Source organism: Nilaparvata lugens, chromosome 6 (genome assembly GCF_014356525.2).
Source record: "Nilaparvata lugens isolate BPH chromosome 6, ASM1435652v1, whole genome shotgun sequence".
NCBI classification, from domain to species: Eukaryota; Metazoa; Arthropoda; class Insecta; order Hemiptera; family Delphacidae; genus Nilaparvata; species Nilaparvata lugens.
Window position 1 is genome coordinate 30,899,777 of NC_052509.1, and position 12,917 is coordinate 30,912,693.

General features: G+C 33.9%; 1 protein-coding gene across 1 annotated transcript; it reads left to right on the forward strand.

Moving 5' to 3' along the window:
• The first annotated feature begins 2,966 nt into the window (after window positions 1-2,966).
• LOC111060776 lies at window positions 2,967-10,389 on the forward strand. Its single transcript, XM_022348450.2, has 3 exons — window positions 2,967-3,221; window positions 7,394-7,487; window positions 8,616-10,389. Exons 2-3 carry the CDS (start codon window positions 7,410-7,412, stop codon window positions 10,191-10,193), a joined length of 1,656 nt encoding a protein of 551 aa, XP_022204142.2. The 5' UTR covers window positions 2,967-3,221; window positions 7,394-7,409; the 3' UTR covers window positions 10,194-10,389.
• Window positions 10,390-12,917: the final 2,528 nt, after the last annotated feature.

Genomic DNA, 12,917 nt, shown 5'->3' on the forward strand with positions numbered 1-12,917 from the left:
ACTCACACACTCTTCCACTCTCACCTATTCATACTCACTCTCACTAAAAATTTATTCTTGATTCTCACCGTTGATTCTCAACGTAGAGAATCGGAATACTACGGATAAACTCTGTCACCCATCCCCTCTCACTCCATCTCACACTGTTTCTGTACTTTAGTCTCTCATTCTATACATTTTTATCAAAATTCCAAAGCTGAACCATTGTTAATGCAGCTCCACACCCTCCATGAGTAACTATGTTTTCAGTTATTGGATAGTTTGTTTTTCTGCACACTCTAATGTGTGAGTATGAGAGTTGATTATTGTTTAGCATCTTTCATAATTGGGTCAAATGTATGACGGTTATCAAGTTTGATTATAATAATATTGACTCTGATGATATGTAACATGAGTATCCTCAATTTCCAAGTAATTCAATGTATTCTGTCATTTTTGTGAATGTTTTACTCGTGAGACGTGACTTGACTCATCTAAACAAGACCGCAACAGATAGTACAAACATTACTTCGAATAATGAGATAACTTTTCATAATTGATCTTTGAACACTCAATCACATCCAATATCTTTGAAGAAGAGTTCATGTATTGAGTTGACTTGAGTTTGTTTGTGTATTATTTTACATTCTACAATGTTTAAAATTGAACTATTTTATTCGCTCCATATTGCATAATTTTAATTTTCACTCAAATTTTAATTTTACTTCTTATTTTGATGAGCCGCTCTGATCACTTCCAGAAAGGTGAATTATGTCACTGAAACCATTATTAGAATGACGTGACAGCTGTCTGTACTTCAGGCAATCCATGATTGATGATGAAATTCAAATCTGTGGAATAATTTCATTTTTGTGATGCAATCTGATCTCTCTTCTCTTTTCTGTTGTATCTGATTCTTCACTGGTTCTTTCCTCCATTCAGCTTCCAGTCTGGGACTGATTACAATTCAATTGCAATTTATTGCTAATGCTTGTGAAAATGCACAACTGATTATTATTTTGACATCTGTAGTCTGTCTACTAGATGAGTTTTAACTTAGAATAATCATTCACGTTATATAGAACTCTGATTTTGAGCTTTGCGTTTGAATGCCAACTGAGAGAATCCAAAGGTGTCTTAATCTGTATTACTCTCCCTTACTATACAGAGTAAAAACCTGTATTCCTCTCCCTTACTATACAGAGTAAATGCACAGTTGGAGGCACTTCCATCACACATGTGAATTTGGACAAGACGTTCCATGTTCCATTGAGTCACGTTTTACCGTTAGAATTTATTCTCTGCTTATTGATTATTTTTCAACAATGTATGCTATTGGAAACAGTTTAATGCTATAATCTGTGGCAATTATATCATAAAATCGGATTCCATCAGCTTTTCCAAATTATCATCTAATTGCTTTGAAGATAAATAAATCCATATATTTAATTACTCTAGGTTATATATTATATAGGTTATATATTAGAATTGAACATTAGCAAATCCTTACAGGAAAGTAAATATCAACTTTGAAGTTGAAATCATTTTGTGATAATCATCATCTCTCTCAGTTAAGCAGAGGGTTCGAAACCGATAAGCTCCGAAAGGATGTGGCAATAAGGGCGTCCTTTCTAAAAATGTAACTCCAGCTGAAAAGGAAACCTTTAAAAAAGGCAATCGGTTCCAGCACGCAACAGTCGCAGAGAGAAAGATGGCCTATGGTCACGGCTGGCCCACTAGAACAGTCTGTGATTCACGAACCAATCTAAGACCAAGATCATGGAAGCCCCCAAGGTTGGGGCCGAATGCACAGTCAGCGACAATATTATATGTACAGAAGGTGGATTGGATAAAGCTATGATTGCATTTATTACAATGTGTGGAATTTCAAGTACGAACCACATGGAAATTGTGCAAAAAGATGTTTTATTCAAAGAATAAAAATATTCGAAACTCGATAAAAAATAATCAAGTACCCTTTATTTTATTGCAATAAATGATAGCCATTTACAAGTGCCATTCTCTTGAAGAGTTGAACTAGTAGTGTTGCAATAGAAGAAAGGGTGCTTGATTATTTTTTATTGTGTTTTAATGATCAGTAGCCCTATTTGCGTGATACATTATAATGTGTGGTATGGTGAAGGAGTTTCTGGAAAATTTTCATTCACATGTATCACCCGAATTGAATAAATTTGATAGTTGAGTGGATATTTATTGTAAATCCTTCAGTAATGTTCAAAAATCAAGGTAGGCTACAGTACCTAAACTATATGTTATATTCATTGATTCACAGAATAGAATTCTTCGAATAATAGGTAGTGAGGAACATAAAAATATAAACAGTCTGAGCTCAAACTGAATGAGATTTCCCACTTAGTACTGTAAGATATGAATACCTTTAATTCGGAATATCCTATTCTGTGAATCAATAAATATCACATATAGTTTAGGTACTGTAGCCTACCTTGATTTTGAACATCACTGAAGGATTCAAAAATAAATATTCACTTAACAATCCAATTAATTCAATTCGGTTGATGCTTGAAAATGAAAATTTTTCACAAATTCCTTCACCATATCACAGTGTATTATGTTTTATGTATCACACAAATATGAATAGTTTTCTACCATGTTGTTGCTTCTATGATTGTTGATAGCTACGAAGGTGATAATAAGAGAGTAGGCTATCTGAAATGATATTCTATTCTCTAGTAGTACTCCAAAGTAGTACTCTAGTAGTAGGTATTTCCAAAAAAAAATTATTGTTCCTAACCGTACCTGAACTTTATAAACTTTCCATTGTTCTGCAACCTTCCATAACCGCAACTTATGTCAATTGGAAACTGTGTCATCTCCATTCAATTCTCAAAAATGTAAATATGTGAAGCACATTGTTTCCGTGACTGTCAATTCATTCGGCTTTGCAACGCATGCGTATGACCGTGGCTTCATCTCTGTCTTAATATTGCTTCAACAATATGCATGAAAAGGTGTGCTGATGCTTTAAACTGTTGCTCAACAGACAGATGAGTTGTACAAGCACACGTGAATCTTTTGTGACGTTGCTTACTAGTGATTATTTTCATCCGTGATGAATTGGAGTAGCAACAAATAGTCAGATCGTTTAGGTATGTTGGTCATATTTGTCTCGAGTGGAATAATCTACACAAATATATTTGTGAAAATGTGTATTGTTCAACTTGAGCACAATTGATACAACGAGCAGTTTTCCAGTGAAAAACGTGAGTATGTTTATCATGTTGAATCATTTTGGATAATTTGGCATAAATTAACATTAGTTGTTTATCATCCATTCAAATGCATAATCATTCATGATTAGAGCTATTGAACGATTGTCAGCGAGTTCTTACTTTCGACTCAAGGCCAAAATCTTTGTCTCTCTGTCTGTATGTTCAATGTTATTATTACGCTTCGAAAAAAAATATTTGCTCCAGTTAGTTGCATTAAAATTGATCTATTCCAAGTGAATAAATTTTTCTATGCTGAATGATAATTCAATGAATCTCACTAAAATAGAACAACATTCCTCGATAATATTACTTAATCAATCTTCAATTTTATTGTGAACCTACTGATCAACTAGACGCATGGCCAATTTATTGTAGGAGGTATACAGATATTTGAAGAATAAAATTATTAAGAATGTATAGTTTTTTTGTTAAATAGTAGATGTGAATTCACCAAATATTTAGATCTTGTTCTATGTTAGATTTAAGTGCATAATTGAATTTTGACATCAAGACCCTTTCTCAAGTTATTTGATCAGTGTTGTGCAGTGACTTAATACTAGTGTAACTTAGTAAGTTAGTATTCTCAATGGAATTATCAACTTTTTTCCAAATGGTTATGGAGTGTATGATTCATGAGTTGTGAGATCGCTTCCTGGTGGTTCGTAACCAACCTGAAACTGTAGGTCCATAAATATCTCATTATCCCTAATTACCCACGCACAAACCTAGAGCTCATGTGGGCATCACCATCATAAAAAAGAATAGTAATAATAATAATAATATTAGTCTTGAGAGTTCAGATCATGATAATAACTTTTGGTTGCTTAAATCATCAATTTTAAATTTCTAACACATATTATTTGAAACCATTATACAGAGTGTCTCACGATCATGAATGGTGTAACAGCAGAAGACCATGAAATTTTCAACAAAAAGTGTACAGTAAAAGTTTCTGTATCGCCCTTAGTTTTCGAAATATATTGATCATTCGATATTTTAGAAAAACTCAATAACTATTAAACTTCCAATCATAATGTAACTCTAAGGATATGGTTGGAAAAAGAAGAGTTTTCCAATAATATTAATATAATTTTTGTTCCTTTGTTGACATTTTTGACCTTTTTATTATCGTCTAAACTGTTTGAAATTATGTGGCTTTATAACTTGACATATGTACTTATTTCAACTCTGTATAGATTGAGTTCGTGGCCCTACATATACTCAGTTTACTCACCCCTGCTTTTTTTTGAGAGTAAGAGCCAAGCTAAATAAAGCGTTTTTTCAGTCGTTTTTGTACTGGTGGAGTAGGATTCAACTACATATTTTAATTGAAAATGGCTTGAACTCTGGAGAGAATAAATTTATTTAAATCTTCGGCTTCTGTCATCTCACTCAACTAATTTCAGAACGATTTATTCTCAATTCAAATTGTTGCACAGAAAAGGAAGTATCCGCGTTCATCTATTCATCCCTAGAAGAATTGAATCAAAGTCTCGATCGATATCTTGATTTGAAGCCGATATATACTTGTTTCACTAAACCACGCAGTTTTGAACTTTTATGGTGTCCTGGGGGGGGGGGAAGGAAACGGTGTAATGGTGGGGACTCTTGTTCCAGGCTATTTAATATTTAACACTTTTATCAGAGATATTGTGGAACTTCTCCATATTAAGATAAAGAAAGGAAAAAATATGTTGTCGAATTCCACTATAACATTTTAATAAAAATGTTATAGTGGAATTCGACAACATCTTTTTTTCTTTCTTTATCTATTTAATATTCATTTTTTCGTATACAAACACCGTCGAAAAATCCAGCATCCCATTATTTTTTTGCGCATCAATGTCTTTATTGACTGGGTTTCGAAAAACAAAAAAAAATCAGCGCAGGGCTCACTCATCAACCGACAGCGGGTTAGATTGATCAATTAATTTTAGCGGTCAAGAAATTTGATTAATATCAACTGAAGCTGTTTGCATAAAATAAATGGAGAAACCTGATAAATCACCTTCAATTAATATGAATTTTTAACATAACTTTAAACATGAACAGTGAACAGTGATTAAAACCGAGATTTGAACCAGCTTACTTTAAAAGATTCCACAATAGTGAAGTGTATCAAGGTATTCCAGTTATTCAATCAAATCTTGTTGGAATAATCTCTATACAATTCAGGAAACAGATTTATATCGAATAAATATATAAGTTCCTTCCACTCTATTGAAATGCAGTTCAAACTCTCGTAATATGGTGAATCACCAACTACCTACAATAGTTCTGGACTATCTAAATACACAAGGAATATCATGTAAACTACCACCAAATGCCTATGTAATGTCATCAACGATTGTACAGAGCTGGACAATGGAGTATGTATCATTTGGAATAGCTGTTACGTAGGCTACTAATTCTTGAACGTAGCTTAAAATTCTCTCCTCTAGTATATACCTTAAATTCTACCATTCTGTTAATGAGATGGGAAAAAGTTATTGGAAATTTATTACGTACGAAAAGCAACATTTGAAAATGTCGTCTTTTTTTGTCTATACACTCATTAAATTTATAGACGTTGAGAGAAGTGATCCATATTCCATACTCCTATGAAGCATTGCTCGAACTTCTTGTGCTATTGTCTCATTCAGGGCTTCAAGGACACGTGATTTGTCGACTATTGTTTTTTGAGCTTTACACATAAGCTTTAAAGTAGCACCATAAAAAATAGTTACAAGGCGACAAGTCTGATTGACGAGGAATTCACCCAACATCTCCACGCATTGTAATGAGGCGTCCAGGGAAGTTTTGCTTTGAGAATGTCATAGTTACTCTCGATGTAGGATATGTTGGACTTTTGGAGTCGTACAGTATGGAAGTTGATATGTCATCTTCTCAAATTTGTCAAAAAAAAATCATGCAGCATTGTCGAACGATCCAAAATCGACAGTGACGTTTTCTCAAAAAAATAAGACCAAATAATGAAGCTTCGACTAATGCCACAACTGGCAGTCAATTATTCGCCATTGATAGAAAAACAGAAAAGTTCCAATTTTATCCACAAACGATCCCGTTATCTATGATGATGTTATCTCTTGCACTGCACTGTCATCAACTTCCTCACAACGTCTACTAGAGTGTTTGGACAAAAACAGACTCATTTTTCAAAAAATGCTCCCTCTTGGGAGCGAATGCTCCTTCGATCCTCCCGATTAGAGAGGTGGAATTATCTAATTATTACAATGGCAACATTTAAGGCACACACTGTAGGGAAAAATTGAGTTTCGTTCAAAAATGACTATGTAACAGCTATTTTAAATCCTCCATACTCAATTGCTCAAATTGTCTTTTTTCGTTACGGCTACACTTGAATAGAAATAAAAATACAAGTAATCTGAGTACCCTTTCTCAAAAGTGTTTACTTTTGACATGTTTCGGCTATGATGCCTTGTATATGCCAAATATGATGGCATCATAGCCGAAATATGTCAAAAGTGAACAATTTTGAAAAAGGGTATTCTATTTTTATTTCTATTCATTGTCCAACCATGTATATCATAAGTCTGTTTGAAAAAAATTACCGTCATGAAAGAGTTGTCTCTCCCATGAATCAGACTTTTGAATGAGATGTCTGTTGACTTCTGTGATCTAATTCAGTTTAAAAAACATGTATGTGATGATGTTGAGTGTTTATTCGTAGAGATAATCGTTGAAACAATGATAGAGGTAGTAATCTGATTTAATCGTCAACGCTCCATTATTGCAATCACAATTTCCTGATTATAAGACTATATTGAATATTTCTGATGTAACTTTATCATGTTTAAAATCAAATGTACTACCAATTTGACTACCATGCCATTGTAAAAAGAGGCTTCACTCATAGCTTCTAGATCAATCCCATATCATATATTCACATTATAAATAGAGATTATGAAGTTTACTCTTTGGTTGAAAACTGAAACAATAAATTGATGAGCAGATCCCCATTGAATAATCAAATGTTAATGTGTTCACGTTGTTGCTGAAATGATAATAAGCATTATAATAGGCACTGGTGATGTTTGAACAATGGTTGTCATAATTCAAATCGTCAAATAGTTGTCAATAACATCATAGTTCAAGCCACCAATCGTATTGAAATGATAGAAACTTGAACTATTCAATTGCAGGCTATCACTTATCGAAATGAGTCTTAGAGGATATGTAGAAGCTTCAAGAATATTTTTATTGATTGCAATAATTTCTACTTTCATAACTTGCATGGTAAGTACATTTTCCTCTGGAAATATATGTCTCAATTATATTTTTATATATTCTTCCATAAATACTTTCAGCTAACAATATGATTAAAATAATTTTATCTCTCTCATATTGGTATTTGAAGAGTTTCTAACAAATTTTTGTGTACAACAGGTATTAGCAAAATCGAACAGCAGTGAATTATAAATATTGGATGTGAATGAATATTGATGTTATGCAAATCCGCTTATTTGTTAAAACAGATCAAGATATAAGATTCAGTTGTATCAACATTTTCAATCTAAAAATAGATGAATTTAACTTGAATTTCAAAATACATGAGAAGTCTCATTTTAAAAAAAATTTCTTCGCCTACTTCACTTTCTCGTTGGATTTGAGCAAAGACCATCCATGGTTGGAATATCATTATATTCAACTGGAATATGACAAAGCAGCCAATATTTATTAGAATTCATAGTTTAGAATAGCTTGTTGTGTAGCCTATCGAATCTTCAAAGCTTCAATATACAGTATCTCGAAGCAAAGAATGGAATGAAAGAATGGATGAGAGAAAAACCTTGAATGAAAGAATATAGTCTCTCAAAGATTAGAATGATTCATGAAACAATTTATTAATGCCACTTTTGAGGAATTGAGAAATTTAGTAGCTTCAGTAATTCAGTAACTATTATAAGTTTCAGTGGCTGAGGTAGCTCTAGTTACATTGGTCCAATATATTTTCCAAGCTAGTCAATAATCATTCTAGAGTCGAGTGTGGATGGCTTTTCGTTTGAATTGAAGAGTGTATCACAAACTCCTATTACATTTTGCGTTTTATTCTACTGTTGCCAATAGATGAATCAAACAATGTCACACAACCTTATTGTCAGTTATTTCTATACTAGTAGCCTATTGTTTTGTCAGTTATGACTCCTACACAAGACTCATGACAAAATAATTGTTTTTCATATTAATTAATATATTTCGAGAGACATTTGAATATTGTTCACCGATAATTCAATCATGCTTTGATCAATATTGGCACTCTCATTTTTTTGAAAATTGTTATTTTCAAAAAACCGCCTTCTCAAATGACAATTTTGAAAATCGATTCCCATTTGCTCGAATAATTTGATAATAATTGACTTACAGGTATGCCGAAACATTCTAGACAAAGAAAATGCACATCCACTGGCGGTGGATGGCGGTGCCAATGTTTTAGATGAATTGGAGGATCAACTAAATCCATTACTCTTCTCTACAAGTGAGAACTCAAAGACCCATGAGAAATCGAACACTGGCGAAGAAACCCTACAAAAATCAACAGACATCAACAAACCAGCTGAAAATATACCAGACATCGAGTTTTTCGAGTATAGACACCATGCCACACCTCATCCAACTTTAGAAAATGATGAGTTGGGATTTGATTACGATTACAATGATGATCAAAAGCGAGGTATCTCCCATGCAGACACAATGAATCAGGAAGGAGCAAGCAGAGATGATGTTGGTTTAGAGAGGTACACTGAGGAAAGTATAAGTTCAAATAATAAAGGACAAAAGGAGGATTCCAATGATAGTGCCTGGATTCCTGATTGTGATATACCTCCTTACCCTGATATGCTACGAAAATCACCAGATGGAAATGATATAATAGATAACTTGGGTACAGGAGCCTCGGATGTGGACAGTGGATCCCACAGTCCTGATCTCATGAAAAATATAATTGTAGAGAACTCAACGTTTAAACAGGAGCTAGAAGATAGACTATTAGAAGGGTTCTTGGATGGATCTTCTGGTGATATGACTTCTCTAAATTCAGAAATAGATGATCTAGGGGGGACAGAAACAGTGAAGGTGGAGGTTGATTTCTTAAAAAGGTTGTTGGAACTGAAAAATTCTTTAAGAAGCTTGTTGAGAGACGATACACCTTTTGAAGCGAACCTTAGAAATACTATGAAGGAAGTCAGTGCAGTTCTTGAAGATCGCTTTGGCCAAGTGGAGAATTTGCATAAGGCAATGAGAGTTAAAGACTTGAATGGGAGGAAACAAGTGCAGAAGTTACAAGACTATCATAAAAAGACTATGGATTCACCAGATGGAGATGAGAATGTTTTGTTAGAGGTCAAGAAAGCTAGAAAACGTCTGAAGATGATTACTAGGAATAACGATGAGGACCTACATCCAGACTACATTGATGTGATGCGAGAATTGATTTCAATGCTCAAAACATTCAAAAAGGTGGTGAGAAACAACAAAGTTGAAGTCAGACATGATGAAAAACTGTTAGGTTCAGGCGATCAAGATTTTCCCCCAAAAAAATCTTCCGAGAAGGATTTGGAGGACCAAAACATAGTAAAAAATATTATAGATACCTTGGATCTTCAACTCGCTGATGGGATAGAAGAGAATGGGAAAACGAGTAGAGTAAAGAACCTCAAGATACCTAAACAATCATGGACAATTGATACTTCGGATCCGGATTATGAAGAAAATATCGAAATCGGAAGAAAAGATCTAGAAAATAAATTGAAGAACCACAGGAGTAAAAGATTGAAATCTTGGAATGATGAATTGGAATTGAAAGTCTCTGAGTTTGATTCATTGGAAGAGTGGAAGGAGGAAATGACGAGGAAGCAGGAACGGAAAAGGAAGAAGAAAGAAATGAAGAGAAAGAAAAGAGAGAATAAGAAGTACTTTGGAAGTAAGTTGTTTGATGATTTGTGACTAGAACTAGAAAGAAGTTGTGGATCTCGTCAGTTATTAATGTGTGTATTTTATGAGATTAGCATATTATATGGCCTTCTACTTATTCTCTAAGATCAAAACAAGACAATCAGTTCAGATGATTCTGTGGATGAATGCAACATTTTGTTCAGTGTTATGGATTCAAAAGTGGAAATATATGCAATATTCAACGTTATTCATCGAATTATTTTAAAAATAAGATCTGGGGATCACATTGCATTTATCACTCTTTGAGATAGAGATAATTTCTCTGTAAACAATACCATTCAAAAGTGCACTCTGACTTTGATAATTTACTTTGGGGGCGCGATAGTTGAGACCGACGACAGTCGTGGCCTGTGACAGTAGAGGACTGCTTTCCAGTCCTTTCCAGTCCTGCATTACGGTCGTAGGTCTCAACTGTCGGGGCTGTTCAAAAATTAAAGAGGCCTCAACTGTCGCCTAATGCAGGCGACATTTAAAGCCTATTTTTCAGAAGTCCTCTACCGTCGCTGGCCTCGAATCTCGCAGGTCTCGACTGTCGGGCCTGTACAAAAATTAGAAAGTCGCTTGCAGCAGGCGACAGTTGAGGACACATCCTACTGCGATACCAGACTGTACCTGTACTAATGGGTCAATAGTGCATCTTTATCTAGTGTATGATAGATGTTATGGAATACATTTTGTAATGATTATAATATTTGATTTGTTGAAAACCATATAATGGAAACTTCCTTCATAAAAAAAGCATATGAACTTTGAAGGATCGTAGGGCTTATCTTTAAAGGATTTTTAGAACTAAAATAGGCCTATGACACATGTCGGTATACATGCCATCTTTGTGAAGAATTCAAGCTCAATCAGTCAAGTATTCCAAGCCTGATGAGCTCACAGACAAACAGACAGAAAGGCAGACACCATCTCTTCTTATAGATAGATAGAAGATAGATAGATAGATATATAGATTTGTTAATGAAGGAGGCATAATGCAGTAGTAATGGATTCACATTACTTAAAAATATGTTTAGGCACCAACATCCAAGTACTGGGATATATATCATATCAAACATACTACCGGGTGAACTGAATACTCTCTTCAATTTGATAAGACTTGACCACCTTCGTTGACGAAACTTAATTGGAGGGTGGAAAGATGCGGGTTTTTTTCATTTTACATGCTGAACTTAATTGAAATAAAAGTTCATTTATTGACATAAACCATTTCCCAATGCATAGTCAACGTCAGAACAATTTGAAAGCTAAAAGATTAATAAACTTCAGAGAATAGAAAAAGGTTGAATAATACGATGATTAGAGTAATAACCTTCTTATATAATCTAGGAAATTGATTTGAAGAATCGGCAACTTTATATAAACATTCTTCCTTAAAAATATTTTTACTGTGTTTTTGAAAACTATACCCGAAAGATCTTAACAATTGCTATATATAATCAGGCATATAATTTTGTTCCTTTTTATAGCCACCTTTTTTGAGATCTTGCAATTTGTAGAAATTCAGTTCTAAGATTATTCCTGTGCCTAGTATTTATAACTCGCACTTTGCGCTCGGCAGGGGGCTTCGCCCGCGGCACCCCTGCAAATGTTCTACTGGTTTATAATTTATTTCTGGTTGAATTTTTTTTGAAATTCTGGAATGTAGACTTTTCTCCTTGTGAGAGGTTACTTCTCTTATCTTCATCACTAAAAAGCAGTGCTCAATGACTCAGACTCACACCTGCTATCTCTATAAAATATTATTGGTGCAGCTTCTTACTTGGGTTGACATTACTCTTTCAATAATAATTTTTTGTGGACAGATACACGTTGAAAGTGGACGTAGCCTATGTTTGTTCTACTTGTAAACTTGAAAAATTTCATTTTTAAACTATGACAGAACTTCATTGTACGAGGCTATAGATTAAAAATCTATGGTGACCTTACCGTACGTAAATATAACTAGGTAAAGTTATAAAGTCTCCCCCCCAAATTGTCAGTCCCATCACCACTTATTACTATTAATTTTTTGAATAATATTCATTTTTAGTAGAAAATCAAATATTGATGGTGTGGGTGGGGATGAAGCCCTGCCAGCCAATAGTAGTCGGTGCCTATGATCATTGTAATTTCTCGCTATTCACTACATTCTGTATCAGCAATAAAAATGAACTGTATACTGCACTCCAAAAGCCGAGACGTTCTAAAATGTAAACATACATGCGCGTGTGAGAGTCGGATTCTCGGAAGGCTTAATGCTGACACGTTCTAGCTAAAATCTCTTTGTTCTCATTCACCACTTCATACTTGAGAAAGTGAAATTCAAAAGAATTTCATATAGTCAAATATTCAAAACTCTTATTATTCTTCTCGCTCACCTGAGTGAATGAAATTCATTGGTAGATGTAGAATGAATATTGAAGAAAACGTTTTGATGAAGCAATTCTTTGAATATAATTATTATTCATGATGTCTTTAGAATGTGTAATGTTCATAATCTACTCTGTTTTTTTTCGTGTTTAGTTTTGAAAATGGAAAAGAGAGAAGGAAACCTCCATATTCATGGAGAAGGAGAAAGGAATCAATCGAAAAGGGATTGGGACAAATAGTAAATACGAGGTAGATACATTGAACAAGTGAATTGAATGGGGATAGAAAAATTGATAAAAGATAGTGAAACATATTAAGCCTGTTATACAAAAAGAGGTGATGTAGCAAAGCATGAAAATA